At 33.7% G+C, this 20,880-nt stretch overlaps 1 protein-coding gene across 3 annotated transcripts in view; it reads right to left on the bottom strand.

Annotated features, from left to right (window-relative positions):
• The window catches only part of Pcdh10 (protocadherin 10), a 56,182-nt gene that overhangs the window by 27,234 nt on the left and 8,068 nt on the right, over nt 1-20,880 (bottom strand). For 2 of the 3 annotated variants that reach the window (NM_001098170.1, NM_001098171.1), the window contains exon 4: nt 14,472-14,777. In NM_001098170.1, the coding sequence (NP_001091640.1) occupies nt 14,472-14,777 (306 nt within the window). Of the gene's footprint in view, nt 1-7,747; nt 8,024-14,471; nt 14,778-20,880 lie in introns of those variants that run through there. The other variant, NM_001098172.1, reaches the window with a different exon arrangement.

The following is a 20,880-nucleotide window of genomic DNA, read 5'->3' as shown; positions in this document are numbered from 1 at the left end:
AATGTAAAGAGAGAAAGCACACAGAATCTAAAATAATGAGAATGTTCACAAAGACTCCATTAAAAGCCTGTTACAGAAGGTAAATTCTGCACAGCTGTTTGGGGGTATTGTAAATGGGCTTCTCCCACCATTTGATCATTTGTCTGACTTAGAGAGACAACAGTACAAAGTACAGATACCAAGCTGGTACTATCCCTTGTCTTTCATGTGTTTGGACCCTGGGCTAAGTAGACACAAACATCTCTCCTCCACCTCACAGAAGTGTATGAATTTCCATGAGGGACAGCCATTTGCATTCCGTGAAGATTCCGAGCATCCATATAATTTCTCACAATTATATTTGGGGTAACAATATCCTGCTAATAGTCACAACTTTCACTAATGATCAATCACAGTTGCCAACATATAGATGAGGTATTAGACATTGATCTAATTCTTTTATTTCCTTTTAATTTTGGCTGTGAAATGTAAATTATCTCTTTTCTATAATCATGAAGCCTATATACAAAATGATTCTGTGTCACTGTTTATTTTACATAATCAAGTGTCTTCCCTCTTTATAAACACACAAGTTGAGTAAAATAAAAGGGCAGTGAGATTTCAGACTTGTAATTCCGGCCTATAACTAGCACCATCATGATATGAATGAAGCTTAATATGTGCTGCATGTTAGACATTTGAATCTGTAATATCTTAATGGATAAGGGGGGGAATGGGAATACTGTACTTTGAACACGTGTGCTCTCTGAAAGAACACATTAACTGCAGACCAAAATAGTGATTTATTGTGAAAAGAACACTTGGTGTCTGATTTTTCTCTCTGAGTGAGAGAGGGCATAATTAGTTCTATTTAAGCTCGGGGATTTTAATTTTGTCCATACTCTGGCTGATGCTGTTGTTCCTGTTTTAACTGAATATACATGGTAGGTGGCTTTCAATATTTAATGAGTACTTCCTTTAGACCACTCTGCTTTAAATATGCTAAATAATTTAATCTCCACAATGAGCTTGTGAGAATCTGTGTTTCAGATAAGAAAGAGTTACAGGAAAGCTAACATTTTGGAGATCATATAGTTACTGGCTGAGTCAACCTCAACTTGTCTGTCCACAAAAGCTGAGGTCTTTATCTCACTATGTCATCAGGGGCATGAGGGAATGCATCAAGACCACCCTTGAGAAACCACCCTAGGCACAGATAAGATAACAATGATTACTGTGAGTAGACTATGAAAAACTTACAAATTTGGATCCAGTGTTCCAAATTAGAATAAAATCAAAAGTGATAAAATTAATGAAATCTGGTCACAACACCCACTCGCCAAGTGGCAAGACTATATGTTATTTTTCAGGGTTTTTTGTATGCATACAGATAGACAGCTTGAAGCACCATTGGCCATAAGGTTTATTTCTAATACAAAGGCAGGGTGTTTTCATGAGGCCTATCAAGAACAAATGTGAGGACCACACTGTGCTTCTGCTTCTAAACTGCCTAGAATGACTGAATGAGGGACAGGAACCTGACTCTATCTGACCATTGTGATGTGCTGGGTAGGGCAACTCATCCCCATTGTACGGGGATGAGATCTGCTATGCAGGATCATGAGTCAGTAAACACACCTGTGTCCCCTTATGATTTCAGCCAGAGTTTTGATACGAGTTTTGATTTTCCTCTGGAGATTTCCCAAGAAAATTACAATTTATTTATTTAGTACATTAGAAATATTTTCAAAAAAGTTATTGATTATTTTTATTTACTTGCATAACTGCGGTAAATTATTGAGGTATCTTTTTCTTATATACCTTATACACCAGTCGAGGCTTGAGAGACTGATGTAATGTGATTCTACACCAAGTAAAATAAAGAACAAAATCCCTAAAATATAGCAACATTCAAATCTAACCTTTAAAAAAATGGGTTGTGCTGCTCTCAATAATTTGCAGAGTAGCTCAAAGTACTGGTTAGCACTCTCTCTGTCTCTCTGTCGCTCTGTCTCTCTGCCTTTCTGTCTCTCTCTGACTCTCTCTCTTTCTCAGTACCATCTACTCTCCTCTCTATCTTCTTCTCCTTCTCCCTCTTTGACTTTTTTACTTATTTTTCCATAAATTTACACTATTATGAGGTTTACTACTAATAATATAAAATTATAAATAACAGTAAATAAATAATAATACCACTCACTGATGGTCCTTTAAAATTAGAAAATTAGTGAGATATCTTCATGTTAGTTTAAAAAATGATTTACAATTAAAGCTAGAGGAATATAATCTAAGTTTTAATTTAAAGAGAGTATAATTCCCATATTAGATACCTTCAACGCTCATTATCAAAATATAATCACTACAAATGAAATCACTGTATCATTACAAAATAAATAATTGAAATATTCAAAGAGCAGATTATTAACCTTTAACAATTTTAATAATGAGAGAAGACAATTAAACTATTGATTGCCAGGTATTTTCTACAAAAATTCAGCAAGATAAGCCTTACTTTAGAAAAATGCTGTAAGTTCAGTGAGTGTTGTTATAACTCTATAAATATATTCATACCATTCTATTAGATGAAAAGGCATAGATCACCCAATTCCTTAGTTTGATTCAAGTTGTTAAAAATTGGGGTTCACTCTACTAATCAACAAAGTTTATTTCATCTTGTCTACTACCAAACAACCCTTCTGTTGATAGGAAATTAAGTATTTATATTATGATTATATATTGTCACACACAAAAATGTTCATAAATTTGATTGCAACATTATTTATTGTAGCCTGAATTTCGCTAGCTTGATCCTATACCCTGGATAGATGCCCACTGACCCCTTCCTTGTAGCACTTTGATGATTTTGTCTTTCACTTCATATTTCTAAGACACATGATTGATTTAAGTTTCTGTATCATTAGGTTAAAGCAACCATTTAATTTATTCTCTAAAGTGCTAACCCAAAATATAAAAATTAAATATGCCATTTATGGTCTGCCCACTGTCAACATAGTAAGGAAAGCATGATCACTATAAGGTAAAGTTTATCATATGTTTGACTTGATTATGACAATTACCAAAAGTGCTGTAGTTAATTGTATTTAATTGTGGTCTAGTTACACAATACCAAGAGAGATCTTCCTTCTTATTTAATCCAGCGGAGGATAACAAAGCATGAAATGTGAAAAATTCTCGTGTAAAAGAAAAAAGTAAATTAAGCCAGGTATTAGTGGTGCAATCCTTTAGTTCCAGCACTTGGGAGGCAGTGGCAGGCGGACCTCTGACTCTGAGGCCAGACTGGTCTACAGAGTGAGCTCCAAGACAGCAGGACTATACAGAGAAATCATGTTTCAAAAAAATTGAAAATAATAACAATAATAAATTAACTCAATAATAATAATACCCGGAAATCAGACATGTTAAATGTCTACTCACTGGTTAGAGATTTGTACTAAGATGTGACCTCTTAAGTGGTCTGCAGCATCATATTAACATACCCAATCTTTTTCCTCCATATATGCATAGTAGTTTATACATGAATACTTGTTTGAATTCTAGGCAACTCCCCAAAGCTTTTTCTTAAATTATAACAATTTTACTGCTTTTTTTTTTCTATATGTCTTACTATCAATTATAAATCATCAGGTAAAGAAGACAGAGGCCTCAAGAAACTCCATTGTTTTCCTTCTTTAAAATTCTAAAGAAAGAAACCTAAGAAGTCCACCACAGAAAAAGAGAAAAATAAAATACGGTTTTCTCAAAGCTTCTCCTCTGGGCAGCTGAACCTTTTCGCTCACTTGCTGGACTCAGCTAGAGAATTACATTTTGTAGGAAAAAGCAGCATCAAGGGCCTGGAAAGTGAGATTCTGTCAAATCACAGATGGCATCTACATATGTCTATAGTTTGTAAAGCTTTTCCTGTGAACTGCTTCTCCCTCCCTCAGGAGCAAACACCAGTGTTCCAGCCAGGGTTTTGCCTACAGAATTTTACTTTAGCATTCAAGAGTCTGAAAGCTTTCTTTCTTCTCTGTCCCCTTGAAGACAGAGGAAGTGATCACTGCTGTGTGTGTTTAAATAGTTAACATTTATAATGTTATTTCTCCTCTTTCCTTCTCTATCTGCCATTCCCTGATTTTTTTTCTGCCCTCTTCAGATGTGCTGATTTTTATCATGTTCATTCCTTAATTGTAAGTTCCTTGAAACAATATGAAAAGGAGCTGGAGAAATGGCTCATCAGCTAAGAGCTCTGGCTGCTCTTCCAGAAGTCCTGAATTCAATTCCCAGCAACTACCTAGTAGCTCACAACCAGCTATAATGGGATCTGATGGTCTCTTCTCTCATGCAAGTATGCATGCAAATAGAGCACCCATACACATAAATAAACCTTTTTAAAAATTTGTCAAAACTTTGATAATTCTCTAATGTGTTCTCAAAGATCTAGTATCTCGATTTTACTTCTCATTCATTACAATCTGTATGTTGACATATTCAATTCTCTGTTTCTTATAAATCTACTAAATCAGCAGTATATTATATTTTAGTCAATAAAAATATACAAAGAGCCTAGCATCTGATATACTAAAAATACAGAGAGCTGCAATATACTAGATACTCAAAAATACCTCCTTGCAAAATTGTACTTTTTGTATACATTAATAGATAATAAGATTTACTGATGAGTTTTTCAGTGTTATCAGAACAATGACTTGCTAATACATTTTAGAAGAATTTCATACTCCATTTATTTCATTTGTTTCAATAACAGAAGCTTTTGAACACAAATAGAATAATCTGTCATTTGAGACTGAAACAGTTCTGAACATGTAGTGGTAGGGACTTGGAGAGGTCGTGGGATGATTCCCTGTTTTGGAACCTGGACATAATACCAAGAGATGTTTGGGTACTAATTACATAGGGGGATCCTCATCTTGAGGAAAATTCTTCATTTATGTATTTATGAATTTTCCATTCAAAATATACATGACACTTTGATTAAAATAATAATATATTTTGTCTTTTAAAGCATATTTAAACAAAAATAAGCAAATTACTTGTAAATATATGTAATGTTGAAGCAACTAATGGGAATTTGATGAGCAACTAGAAAATCAATAATGAAAAGCTGTTGTTTTAAAGGATATAGTGTTTACAAAACATTTCTAAATGTGTTATTATGGAATTAGGCAGTATCTAATTTTTGGTCAACATGTATTTATTAGTCTTGTGTTTGTCTTGAAAGAAAATTATCTTTTAACAGTCTTGTGATTAAATATACACAACAAGGTCTCTGAATTTACTTTTAAATGTTTGAGTGAAGAAAAAGTTATATTGTATTTTTGAATAAAATAAATTCAGCCAAGACTTGATGGAAAGCAGAATATTTAGTATATAATTTCTTTATACTTTGATATGGCTAAACAGATGTAAAATATAACTTAATAGAAGACAATGGCTGTTACATAATAGATTTCTGACCACTGCTTTTACTAGAAAGACTGAGTTAAATCAATAACAAATAGACAAATACTTATGTTTACCTTGAACATAATCATTTCATGTATAATTTATAATATAAATTTATATGTAATAAATCTCAAAGTTGCACCGTTAGAGTTCTGCATTCATTTCAGATCACCTTACCATTTTCCACATAATTTTTTAGACTTAAGATATACAGCAACTGAAAGACGATCACGTTTAAGTCTCACATTTGTGGACTGTCTCCCACAAGCCTTCCTGTGAAACACTTTTAGCGTAAAAATTCGATAGTCTATACCATCAAGATGTCTTTGTTATATCTATTTAGTTTATTTATGTCATAATGGACTCCTGGTCTTATGATGAATGGTACTTCAAAAAGCAACACAGTTGCATCTTTGCTTAGAGATCAGAAAAGAATCAGGGTGCAAACACATCTGTAATTGATTTTACTTCTTATACATTACTTCTATACATAGATGATTTTGCCCACAGTGAACTATAAAATGTTTATAAGTACCATGACAAAATATTTATAAAAAAGAGGTTTTTTTTGTTTTTTTGTTTTTTTTTTCAGAAGAAAGGGTTCTCTTTGAGGGGGGAGGTGCGGGGGAGTTGTGAGTTAGAGGTCAACTTGAAATATACTCCATGGCCATCTGTAAAAACAAACACAACTTTGTAGATTCTATCTGGTGAAACAGGCCTGTCATTTCAGTATGAGGTTACTGAAGTGGGAAGAACATGAATTAGGCACTAACCTAAGCTACAAAGCAAAACGTTGTCTTATACATATGGTTCTGTAGAATAAAGTAGTATCTAACTTTCATCCCAAATATAGCCACTAACATATACATGAAACTTAAAATAGGTACTGATAAGCTGAAGTTAACTTTAGTTTTCCAGTGTATAAAACATGTAACATTTAAGTACTCAACACAAGACTTATGACAACCTAATGTACGTCTTGGGCAAATATCAACATTAAAAAGAAAGGCTGTACTAACTAAATTAACTAACTGCCTTGTTGCAAAACACAAGACTGAAAATAGAAATGCAGTTTGCCTACATTGTCATAGTTAGTTTGCTGTTATTCTTGGGCATTCTGAACTGTTGCTTAAAAAACAAATAAGACTGAACTTAAATAGCAAATGGACAGACTAAAACTATCAGCATCGCCTATCAGTTTCTTGTCTAGCAACGTGTCCTGTTAGTGGCTGCAAATGAGAGAGGAGCTGATCAAATGTATTCCTCTGTCAAATATGACATCAGCCAGTTCTACCCTTGCTAGCTTGTAGAAGTAATTAAAAATGAAATTTCACAAAATATAAGACTTCTGTGTGAGTGTGTAGTGTAGGTGGACGATGCTTCTATGTGAGTGGATGTGTCACAAAATTTAGTCTTGAAAAGAGAGCATAGATGTCTGGTTATGATTAGTTGTTGACGTCAATGACTTAAAGCTATAATTGATCATTTTGAATGTCCATTTGAATGATCAAAATGCTGCATTTGACACAGAAACTGTCAAGATTACAGTCAGCATAATCCCTTCAGATAGTTTAAAACTGTGTCTCTGAAATAAATCATATGTGTAAGTGCATTGCTATGTAACACATGATGTATGTATTGAATGTTATGTGATGGATCGACTCTAGGATCAGAGCTTAAACCTCCATTTGTAACGCATTTTTGTTTTATCTATATCTTTTATAAATCATAACATTCTGAGACTCAGTGCTTTCAAACTTGTATGTTCTTGCCACCTAAAGTGACCTAGATTTTTTTTTCAGGGACTGGGTCGTCTTAGGGAGCCTCAGGCTTCAAGTGCTTTTTATTCTCTATGTAGCACCAACGTAACTCTTATCAAGCTGACTTTAGACTCTATTCACTTGTTTTTATACATCTACTTATTTATCTATACGACTAATTTTATTATGCTAGAAACTGCTCCTATCATGAAGTTTTGCAAATTTTAAGCAACTATTCTACCACTGAGCTCTATGCCACAACTCCTTTTAATTTCTGTTTTGAGGCAGTCATCGAGGCTTGGTTTGTACACTCTTTACAGACTAGCTTGGCCCAGACCTTGCCTCAGAATATTGAGTAGTAGAATACATGTCAGGCCCAGTTTTATAAGATTATTTAACCTTAAACAATCAGTATAACAGTCTTACATCAACTTTCAAGCTACATTATCTAAATGACTTCAACTCTACAAAAAATAAATTAATTAATTAATTAAATAAAGGAATTTAAAAGACACACTCAGCCAAAAAGAGTCTAGGACACTGAGTATTGAATATTGTTTAATTATATTTATAGGCAAATCAATTTGCATATTCCAGGATTATCTACAAGATATTTATAACTTAAAGTATTCATATGTTGGTTCAGAAATCCTCAGTGTGATGCAGCAGGGAAAATAATTCCATATGTAGGCGTTCCTTTTCATTTAACAATTCTACTTATGGTTTAATTGGTAATCTTCTTTTGTTAGACTCTTAAGATGGACAAATGCTTAAATGGGTTTACTTCCAATGTGCAAAACAAGAAAGAGGGTGGAAATGATCTGCAATATAAAATGAGTTATACAAAAATGTTAATATGCTAAAAGTGAAAGTGTGCAGGAAATACATTTCCCTTGGTTACACAAAGTCTCACAGCAAATGAAATATTATGTAAAAGAATAGCTAACTTGGTCTGTTCCCTCCTCCTTATATTCTTAAATGACAACAGTTTAACTACCGTGTACATATGCTCAAAACGATAATTATAAATGGCCTCAATAAATATCCCTGAAAAAATACAGAAGTTAAATAAAGAAATAGATTAAATCTAGAAGAACCTGTGTACTTATTAACTTCATAGAAAATGAATGATTGAGAATAACATATAATGTACTCATAAACAAGACTCTGGAAGAAATCCTACAAAGTAAGTAATGCGAGTAATTGAAATCCTAATAGTTTAGGATCACTTTTCCATATCCTTCGGATGTAATGTGTTATATAAGAACAAATCAAAAGAAATTTAAACTCTGAAAACATTGAAAGATAAATTACAATTTAAATGCCATGATTTAGTGTATTTCAATGTCTAAAATTAGTTCAAATTATACTTCCCTCTAAAATTCCCTACATATACCATCTAGATAAGGGATTAAACTAATCTAAAATTTTAAGCTATAAAGGTAAATTTCTGCTTTAAAAGAGCAGAAATTCTGTTTATGCCCAGATGTGTGAATGAATAATATTAGCATATATGAAATTCACATACTTAAGAGGTATCAATTCTTTACAGTTCATAAGTGGTTGGTTTAATACATAATATCATTGCTTCATGCTGTATATGTATATGTCAAAAGAATAATTGTATCAGGGGAAAAATTATAGGACAGAAGCAAATTTCAGCAACATTTGTAATTGCTGGGAAGCTACAAATTATCTTTAATAATAATTACATAAGTTTGTTCTCAGAATTGATGGTGTTGGTAAACCATTCACAAGATTATCAAAATAAGGTCTGTTGAATTTAAAGACATATTTAACTTATATTTTAACTATTGCATAGTTATAAAGAAGGCAAGTACATTGACTAAAGGTAGCTATAAACGTTCTTTAGCAAAGAGTCCAGAGTTTTCTTGGACAGACACTATTTTTGACATCATCTAAATGTAAAGACGTACAAAGACGTAAGGTTGGCTCTGGAAAACATGATGTCTAAGACAGCACCGGCAGTGATGGATGTGAGCATATTAAACATCCACACACTGTGCTTCACAGCTGCCTCTCAGAAGAGCTCTCATAACTTTAAATCCTATTAGTTAGGATATACCAGGAGCAAGCTCTAGGCAGCTACTGTCTTCAGTTAAGTGAACTAATGATGGAAACTGGGAATAGATTAATGTTTTCCACAGATGCAGAATATAACAGGGATCCAGTGAACTTCAATTTCTAGCAGTAGACACGGAGAGATATGGACTGGATTTGCATCTGGGTATGTGCTGCAATTTGCTTCCTGTTAAAGTGAGTAAGCTCTTTGTTTACAGGAGATTTTTTTCATAATCCTTGAGTCAAGGAATTCAGAAAAACAATAGCACCACTGGAGTGAGCAGATGACCACGGATTTGTCAAAAAGGGATAAATTGAAATTTTAAGTAAATTGGATCTGGGTGTGAGAAAAACAAAACAAACCAAGAGATTAGCAAAAATCCTTTCAGAAATACTTGGCTAATAAGTAAGAGAACTTGGAAAAAAAAGGAGAACATACAAAAGGGCAGTTTTCAGGAAAGGAAACAAAATACTTAGAAGGTTTTCACTCATTTACTTATGGTTGCAACTACATGACAGAAATGCCTTTTTAAAAGGCTTTAATAAAAAAATTAGTTAATGTGTAGATTTAACACTGGATGCACTGCTATACTTATGGCATTAAAGGAACAGAGCTATCCCAAAGATAGCACCACCCGAGGGATAGAAAGATGCTACTAATGAGGATCAGTAAGAAAAGCCATTTTATTTTACATTCTGTATATGCTCTCAACACACTATTGAGTTCAGCAAATTACGAAAACTCACAGAAGGCACACTGAGATAATGAAGACATTGGGAAAGATGTTACTAAACAAAGCATGTTCCTCGCTTCCCATCAGCTCTAGGCTTGAAGTGCTCAGAAAGAGATGCCAAAAAGATCTTTTTTTAACAAAACTGGATTTACTAAGAAGATATGTAGGTACACTGTTAACAATAATCTCGATGCAGTGTTTTAATTTTTCATATCTTTAGTTGTGGTATAAGTGAGCTCCAGAATTTTAAAAGAACTCACAAGCTAATAAAAAAAGAAAGAAAGAAAGAAAGAAAGAAAGAAAGAAAGAAAGAAAGAAAGAGAGAGAGAAAGAAAGGTGATTTTTTTTTTGCTGTGAAAGGATTAGTCTAGATGCTTCTAATGTCAAAGCCAAATGGACTAGAGTAAGTTTGCATTAGTCATTCCCTCTAAACAAATTGTTCACAACTGTGAGTTGAAATCCTGTTGGGTCAAAGGACCTTTTCACAGGGGTTACCTAAAACCACCAGAAAACACATATATTTACATTATGATTTGCAAAAAAATTACAGTTATGAAGTAAGAACAAAAAAAAATTTTATGGTCAGGAGTTGCCACAACATAAGGAACAGTATTGGAGGGTCCCAGCAGTTTGAAGGTTGAGAACCACTGATCTAAACTGTTAAGTCTAGAAAACTCCATGAGTTTAAGAAGTTTTCGAGACCATTGCATCTGTGAAGTTGAATTACTTCATTCAATATGTTGAGCATTTCAAAAATCTATATCACAATTTATGGAAGGAAGCTTGAGTGAAAGAGGACATAAATGAACATATATTTTAAAAAAATCATTGGAAATTTTCTTTGTTTATTCTTATGCATTTATTACTGCCTTGCCCCTGCTGTCTAAATTGTACCACACCGATTCACTGACAAAAAAAATCTTAAGAGAAAAATGTAACAATAAATATATGCAGGAGTGGATCCAACTATATCTTAGAATTGTTTTAATTATTCAGGATTTTGTCACTTAGGTAAGTAACACATATTGTAACAACTGAATTCCTCAAGCTAATTTTTAACTGCGTGTGTGTGTTTGTGTGTGTGTGTGTGTGTGTGTGTGCACTCGCGCACATGCATACACGTGGACATACTAGTGGAGTGTATTTGCAGGCTCACGTGCAAACCAGAACATGGTGACATTGTGTCTTCCTCCATCATTTGCATACCTTATTGTTTTTACATTAATTCCTTATTTTATTTTATTTTATTTTATTTTATTTTAATTTATTTAGTCTTTCCGAGATAGGCACCCGGAACTCAGCAGTTCACCTAGACTGGCTAGTCAGCAAGTCCAGGGCCATGGTCTTCTCAGCCTCACCATTCAGTCAGTGTTCCTTCCACGCCTGCATTATATTTGGGTTTTGACAGTCTGTACTCGGGCTGGCCTGCTTGCAAAGCAAGCAATTTCCACACTCATCTATGTCTTCTTCTCTGTGGTAATGTATTTCTGTTTCTGGTTTTCTGATACTGGCTAAAATGTTTCAAATAATACATTGTTTCATTTGAAAGATGTAATTGCTTTAAATAAAGTGTCTGTTATTAAAAAACTATCCATTTCTTAAGAAAGAAGGTTTGGCTTTTTAAGATGGCCACTTCAAAGTGGAAACCATTTCAAATGTATGCAAGCACCTTGTACTTTCTTTTTCTTCAAACGTTAGTATAGAGTTTTAAAAATAAAAAAAAAACACCTGATATGTAGCACCCAGAAGTTACAAGGACCTAATGTGTACCTTTATCCATCTTGCCCTTTCTCGTCGTTGTTATATAAATTACAGTTACCTCATGAGACATTTTTGGAAACTTTCAAAAATTACTAAATATATAGTTACTTCCCTAAACATCAAATGTGCATTACACTCATCATAAAACTAAATGCATAGTTAACAAAAGTAAAACAGCAACCTCAATAATTTCCTAAACATTCTGATTAAAAGCAAGTAATTAGTGTCAATTTTTAGCTTTTTTAATCACATGAGCCATGTGGTTTTTCATTTAGAAGATGAGAATATTTCCATTGCTGATGATACATGACACAGTGGTAAATTCTCTTGCCATGTGACAGGGGATGGTCAGGAACAGCTTGGATATAAAGCATCTACTATTCAGCTAAGGACACAATTGACCAATCTATTAAGTTAGAATCAAGATATAAATTTAAGGATATTTTTCTGAGTCTAATATATCATAAATCTCTAAAATATTATTAATTTTTAAAAGAAGAAATTTAGACAAAGTCCAGGGTGAATTAAGTATATTGTAAATACAATTAACTTCTCTGTGTTTATTCTCTACTTGGGCCACATTTCAATCCAAACACTGAGGATTTAAGATAGTATCAATGGGCTAAAATGGATAGTGAAAAATATAGACTATGGTTAGAGACTAAATATGCCAATGAATTCAAATTTATCTGATATGATAATATATTTCTTATTTGATTATGTTAACACACATACTAATAAAATCAATGGTCCCTGAATTAAGGCTTCTAAATGAGTATAATGCATTCTTATGAAATAAGATAATAGTGATTGCTATGATCATTTTTAAAATAAAAACTAGTCAGTTAATACTTTCTTACATGTAATAATTTTATATATAAATTAATTTGCCAAGTATTATACTCATTACTATTATAAAAGGAAATTTGCTTTTCTGTTATCAGTTGAGTGTATTTACCTGACAAAATTTCCTTAGAGAAAATATTACCATTTATTTAAAAGTATAAACTCTGATTACTTAGAATCATATATTCTTTGATATTTTTCCTATTGAAATTTCTAATAAAGGTTTTCTATAATATATATTCTTAGATTTGCTAAAAACAATGAGGGAATTCTCATATTGTTTTAGGAACGTGTTTTTTTTTTTTTTTTTTTTTTTTTTTTTAGGAGCAAAAAAGTTTCAAATCTACTATTCAATTTGAGAAAAATGCACCATGGTCCTCCTTTATAAACTCTGATTTTTGCTCACTTTGAATTAGCTAGAATGTGTGAATGTGTTTAAATTTGGATCTTAGACTCTCAATAATGTATGCATTTATGCTTTGTATAGTATAAATAAAATGGAGGCTATTCAAATATCAGTGATTCACGAAAGGCATAATTAACAGGCTCTGAAATACTAAAGAAGAATCTCCCATGGAGTCAGTAGTGTTCCTATGTAAGTTGAGAATCTGAATACAATCTTTCATAAAACACAGAATATTCACTACTGCCACCACTGTGAATCTGATGAGAGCCCCGCCTATTCCTATTGTCTGATATAAAAAGCTATGGCCTCATGGATTTATTATGTGGTTTTGCACTACATAGTCTTAAGGGTTAAGTGTGTGTGTGTGTGTGTTTAGTTTGAGGGTTTTTTCAAGTTTTTAATCCTTCCTGTTTTACCACTCCCAATAGAAATTATATATCTCCAGTATTTCTCATTAATTGATTCTAGGTTATGTTGCAATGAACATTTTTCTTGATACTAGAAGATGAAATAAATGATTTTTCAAGACCAGGCAGATTTCAATTTTTGATTGAGTTGCCATGAGTTTTACATCTATTAATTATTACTTGCATGGCTTAACCAAGATTGAATTATAAATAGTATTCATCCATTACATAAAAGGAAATGATGTCATGGAGCAGATATTAAATGGGATAATTTTATTACTAAGATCTTCAAGGAAACCTATCTTATAACCTCCAAGCATTTTTATGGGTAGTAATTACTGTATATGATAATCCACTTAGAAAATGCAGTTTTAATATTGTACTAATATTGTTTGTAGTCTCAGTGCTACAAGATCACCATTGCCTCTGCCACACAGTACCTCTAGCTCTGATAATGAACTTGAGTCCTTACCAGCAAACCACTAATATCTGTAGTGAAAACTCAACATGAAGTCTACACTGCTTTCTAAACTTGGTCTAAAGTGTTTAACATAGTCAGATAAAATCGCGATTAGTTGATGATACCAGCCGATATCATTAGGAAACATGAGCCTAAGCCAGGAGACATAACTCAGAAGTACAAAGCTTGCCTGGCACGCACAAATCCCTCAGCTTGATCCCCACAATCCCTTGAATTCCCAAAAGGACTCCACTGATGAATTCAAGACACGGGTCCTCTACCTTTGGTTAGTCATCCACAGAAATCAAGTGAGCAAGGCTGCTACACTCTAGATAAAGAAGATCTGAAAATATTTTCTCTATAAAGCCAAGCATGTATTTTATTGTTAATAGAGCCCTAATAACATCAGAGCCCATCTTCCTGCTAACTGTTCAGCTTTCCATCCTAGATTACTGCATAAACCTAAAAATAATCTTCATCAAATTCTTTTAATTACTCAAACTGTTTTCAGAAAATAGAATGTGGAACTTCACTTCTTAAGAGGAAATATGCAGGCTTCTGTGTGATACTTACTCAAATATGGTGGTTTGTAAGGCGCTCGTGTATTAGACAGCAATCCGTCCAACTCCTTCCTCTCCAGGGTGCCATGCAGGGCCTTCTCTTTGCCGAAAGTGGAGAAGGAGCGCTCTGCCCCAGGCTGGACTTCTGGAGGTTCAAAGACCTCGGTGTCTGGAACAGAGTCCATGCCGGGGACATGCAGGTTGCTGCGGTAATCTGCAGCCTGGCGTCCATCCGAAGGGACAAAAGAAGGCATCCAGCATCGGTCAGAGTGGCCCAGTGCTTTACATTCCTCGGTGCAGTTGGAGAAAAGATCCATACCTGAGAGAAGAGAAATCGTAGAAAGGAAAAGGGAAAAGACGAGGAACTCCAGATGTATTCGACGGTCGGGGAAATGTCAGGTAATGCAGTAGTGATAGATGAAGACATTTGACCAAATACGTTTCCTTTTAATCTGATGGAAACCAAAAATTCTTAGTAGTATTCCCTCTGTGATTTAAAACAGAATTTAAAAGAACAAAAAGGGATCTGCAAATCTAAAAGATGAGACTCTGTGGCAAAGATTCTCGAATCAGAAAACTGGAGGGGTTAAAAAAAATGCTGGCTGTCAACATCTTAAAAGTTGAGGAAATAGTGAGTAGAAAAGGAATATTTGAAAACTCTTCTGTGGGTCTGATACTATAGAAATTCCAGCTACTAAGGCATCTTGATCTATAGTTCCTTACTAGCGTGTTAGTTATTGTTCCTCCCGCCATAGAGAACATATGCCAAGCACTGGCGACAGTTAGTAGACTACAGATTTTGGATTTGAACTTTAACGGAAATACAGCCGAAATTGACAAACAACCAATGAAAAGATTTCTGAACATTCTACAAGTAGGGCAAGTATGGATCTTAGTTTCCTGAGAAGTAGGTTCCTAAAGGTATCTGCCTCTGGAACGCTGGCAATCCATATGCCTATAAAGTGCTTATTATTTACCACCTTGCACAACCCCCAAACAAATGACTATAATTAGTGTAGCCAAGGTAACGAAATGCAGTGGGAATTGGCTACAAATAATATCGACATATTCCTTAGTGTTCCTCTGTACATAAATAGTTGTCCCAGTCAACAATAAGTCAACTTATGTAGCAAGATTGAAAATGTTGTCACAAATTTTGCCACCCTCTTTAAACTGAGAAGACTGTTAAATTTTACCTGATTGTGGACAAGATCTTGAATCACATACAAGAACTGTGGTGTGTGTGTGTGTGTGTGTGTGTGTGTGTGTGTGTGTGTGTGTCCAAATGTGAATGTGGTTGCAGATCAGATGATCAGATGGTATCCACTGTGTTTTGTTTGGGGTTATAAGAGATTTTGGGGGGAGGGGTCGTGTGGAGTTTTTCAGAGTCTGTCTCTGACCTGGACCTTGCCAATTAAGCTCTTCTGTCTGAGAATGACCTCTAGGGTTCTGCCTGTCTCCACCTTCCCATTTCTGGGACTGCAAGTGCATGCAAGCACATCCATGGCCAAGTACATGGTATGTACTTGGGAGCTTAAACTCTAATCCTCAGGCTTCAAAATCAAGCACTTGCCTGACTCAGTTATCTCACTAGTCCAAGAAGTTTTGAGAGCTGTGGAATAGTACCTAATACCATTTTGTCTCAATTGTTCTGATCATTGAGTCAGGGCTTTGCCATACAGCCCAGGCTGACTTCCTAAGTAGTCTAGGATGGCTTGAAGCTCTTAATTGTTTTGCCTTAGTTTCCCAAATACTGAGGCAGCAGTCCAGTTCCACCATGCCAAGCCTGATACACATTTGATGGGTAGCACAACACAGAAAAGAACTTTAAACAAAAGGATCATTCCAATGATATTTGAAGCATACTAGTGCATTTATGGAATGCTTTAAATTCTGATAAAATTTTCTGGTGTATTAAAACTATATCAATTTTCTTATTAGTGTGTGAGAGAGAGGGGGGGGGAGCAGGAGAGATAGAGAGAGACAGAGACAGAGAGAGAGAGAGAGAGAGAGAGAGAGAGAGAGAGAGAGAGAGAGAGAGAGAGAGAGAGAGAATGTTTATGTGAGTATATGTGCCAAGGCACATGGACAGGTCAGAGAACTACTTGTATAGAAGGTTTCTCTCCTTCCATGATGTAATTAATAAGGACAAAACTCATCAGTTCATGTGATTTAGCTGCAAGGACTTTTTCCTACTGAGACATCTGGCAAGTATAATTTTGATTAATTTCAAATATCTAAAGTGTGATTAATTTATATCATAAAGTCTTTGAAATGCATGAAAAACTCAGATTTTAAAATTAACATAGAATATTTATTTAATGAGTACCTTTTATTCTTAATTTCACAAGTATCTAGAATTCTCTGAGCTCTCAAAGTAGGTTTTAGTGTTTCAACTGAAGTATTGTATTACACATTGATTTACATGCAAGTGTACTTGAAAATACTTAGACAAGATAATAAATATTTCAAAATAATGAAACTTGTATAATTTCTACAATTGTTTTAGACTTAAAGCCCATTAACTAAAAAAAATATTTTTGAGGAAACAACACCAAGTTATTTACTATATATAAATCTCACTAAATAATGACTTTTCATTTTATATACTTAGATTTTAACAGCCTATTAGTGATTGTTATTCACACGCCTGAAAATGAACTATTGGTGGGTAATCTCTTGAGTTTAAATGCTGAAACTGAGATTACAAAAGTCTGACTTGGAACACAATGAAAATCCAGGAGATGTTTTCCTATACTCTATACACATCCTATTTTTGCAAGAAGATAGGCACGTTAAAAAGAAAAACATCCGTGTTACATGTTTATATGATATACAGGCAGCATCCCAGGAACAAGGCTTATATTTAATATAATATAGTGGTGGGAAAAAAGAAGGCTCTTTTGTATCACAAAAGTCACACTTGAGAGAAAAATAATTATGTATAATTATTTTCAAACTAAATTGGATCCTTCCTGTGCATGGTGCACAGAATCAACTAAGTATGGCTCATAGGGGCTTTCAGAGACTGAAGCTTACAAACCCTATATGGGTCTGAGCTAGGTCCTCTGCAAAGATGTTAATGTCGTTAGGTTAGTGTTCTTCTGGGACTCCTGACATTGCGATTTGGGGGATAGCTAACTCTTTTGCCTACATTGGGAGCCTTTTCCTCCTATTTGGGTTGCCTCATTCAGCCTTAATATGACGCTGTGTGCTTAGTAGGATATATCTTGGTAGGCCATGTTGGGCGGATATTCCTGGAAGGTCTTTGTCTTTTTTTTTTTTTTTTAACAGAGCTAGAACTGTGGAGAAGGGAGATGGTGTGAAGGATTAGGAGAAGTGGAGAGAGGGGGAAACTGTATTCAGTTGTAACATACAAGAGAAAATAAAAGTTCAAGATAAATTGAATAATTGATAGATCTTTAAGTTCAAAAAGTTAATTTCAATTGTTATATTCAATCATGGAAAGATAGGTACTAATGTAACATTTTCCAATTAATAACATTTTCTGAATATAACTGGTACATATAATTTTAAATGGGCAAATACATTCAAACGTATGAAAATAGACTTTTTCACTTTTCATTTAGATAAATAGTTTGCGAATGAAAGAAAAAATGTATCCCATTAAGGGTCCTCACTTGGGGGAGCTGTTAGATGAATAACAATGTTCTTTAATCATTTATCATATTTTATGTATTCATGTCCAAGTATTCATTGTAATTCAAGTTATTGTTACCTTAGTAACAAACTAATGTCAGTAATATTTCTCAATGATACAAGAAAGCATTTGGCAAAAATTACTTTTATATATAATTGTATATTGAGTTGTATATATTTCTTTATCTTGCAAATAGGTGATTTTTTTTCCTACTAATTAGTAGTAGAAAAAAACTAGTAGTAATCTACGAGTAATCTGCTAATTACTACAGGCTGGTTAAAATTTCCTCAGAATATATAAAAATTTGTATGAACTGAGAATGTATAAAATGTACACCACTCATGTTCTTGACAAAAATTAAGGAATATTGAAAGATTTCAATAAATTAAGGAACATTGAATAAGTTTTCACTTAGTAAGTGAGAAAATTGTTAGGCAATGTTTTAAATAAATGTATGAAGCAGTGGTGTAGGATGTTTTGGGCAATATTATATATCCTTATACATAGCTGGAATGGAAGTGAGGTCTCTCGAATAAGGCCTGAGTATTTCACCAGTTTTATCAGTAAAATGAGTGGATCTATTTCTCGTGAGGAAAAAAAAATCAGACATAGAAATGAAAATGAAAACCACATAATAATCAATAAACTTCAAATAAGCAACAGAGAAATTAATAGAAAATGGACATTTTCATTTGTCATTTAGATAAATAGTTTGCGAATGAAATGAATGTATCCCATTAAGGGTCCTCACACAGGGGAGCTGTTAGATGACTAACAGCGTTCTCTTATCATTTATCATTAGTCACATTGACCCTGTAACTTTAATTACCAAATACATAGAAATGCATTTAACTTTTTGTCAAAACGTGACCATTTCACAGAGAGCCGATTCCAGGACCTGTGATGTAAATCAGAAGCATCGACATTGTTCTTACTAGTTCTCAGGACTCAGATCGAAGGCCCAAAATTTAGTAAGTTTAACTTACTATTTTCTCTGTGGAATGAATGCATTTACGAATAAACCTATTTTATGTGTACAGACAAGAAAAACACAGGACACGTTTTTATAATACTACTTGGCATTTGTTTATTATTCAGTATTCAAATACTATTGAGGACAAACACTAAATGTCTTAAAATATGTAATTTCACTTGCAATCGTTATTTCCAATCATTTCTTTCCAGGCCTCAGGAATAAGCTATTTTGCAATGACAGCTGATATGAGGGACTGCCTGTTTTAAAAAGATAGACTCAGGTACATTTTAAGACACACATATTTATATTTTACTCAGTAGCAGTAGGTGGTCCTGCTTCAGGGAATTAGAAGTGTATTTAATATGTGCTCCTTTCAAAACGATACTGCTTCTAATCAACCTTCAGTATGTGTGACAAAACAAATTTAAAGAAAACAAAATTCATTTTTTGAGAAAATTTCTAGCCATCTTTCTAAGTATCTCAAAGTATTTCAGAGATATTAACTATAGTTATAAGAATAGGCCAGGGCCAGATATTTATCATTACAATTAACATTAGTAAATAAAAAAATGCACATCAAAATTCTATTTCATCTTATCACCGCTCAAAATGCCTACAGCGTTGTTCACTTTCTTTCAGTATATTGACTTCTATATATTTTCCAATTATAAGTCTCCTTACGTTATCAGAATATATCTCATAGATTCGTCAGAAGCTTGAACAAATATTTGTAAACAACTGAAGTGAATTCCCTTTATTTATAAGTCAAATCTTTATTTGCCAACATCTGAAATGTTACTGAAATTAAGAAAAGATCTCTAGTTCATGAAAATTAAGATTTCTCTGGCAGATGCTGTTATCGTCCAATGGTTTAACATAATACATGATATGCTTTGCCTATTATCTTTAAAATACTGATCATTTTAGCTATTTTATTTATAAATTTATATTTAATAGTTTGCCATGCATGATGGATAAATATCTTATTTTTCAACAACAACAACAGCAACAAAAACGTGTAAGACAAAGCTGGCAATTTTTAGTTGTTAAAAGTGACTAAATTACCTAGGATTCTCCTTCTAGCATATCTTTAGAAAGAGACAGGTATCAAAATAAATTTATAACTTATAGTTTTTTCATAGCATAGACATTTAATGAAGATCAGTTTCTTACAACAAAGTAGATTTGCGTAAATATACCTCAATGATATTAGTAATGTTTAAAATCATATAACTAAGATCCTTATTCTGAGATAGAAAATTAAATGCTTTAATATCCTGAGTTACTAAAGAAGCTTGGACATTTTTTAAAATCTACTTTTTTGCCCTTTAGCTGTGGCTCATCAGTTTTGCCACTTGTGATGGCTTTCACCACATCTTCCTGGACCTCTGCCATATCTAACCGATACATCAATAGTGCACTGAAAAAAACGGAAAGCACCTTGACAAGGCTATAGAAAGCAAAGTGCCACAGAGCAGTGGTCAAGCCCAATCATTTTGTGCAGGGAGCCAGGTGCAGTGGCCAACTGAGAAAGCTCATGTGACTCTCTGCAGCTGCCTTCTTGTCAGCAGCCTTTCTGTGAAGGTTTGGGACTGCTGCAGGGTTAGATAGCAGAAAAGCAAGAAGATGAACAGTAAAGGACACAAAATGGAAACAACTCAGTAAAGGAAGTATTTCATATGCAGATAAGTAAGTATAAGGTAAGGTTATCATAGAAAAGATTGAAGAAGTAAAAAAAAAAAAAGTTAGAAAAATTGAACAGGTGAAACAGTAGGCCTCATTGTG

This window comes from Mus musculus, chromosome 3 (genome assembly GCF_000001635.26).
Source record: "Mus musculus strain C57BL/6J chromosome 3, GRCm38.p6 C57BL/6J".
NCBI lineage: Eukaryota > Metazoa > Chordata > Mammalia > Rodentia > Muridae > Mus > Mus musculus.
This window is presented reverse-complemented; position numbering and strand designations above follow the sequence as displayed.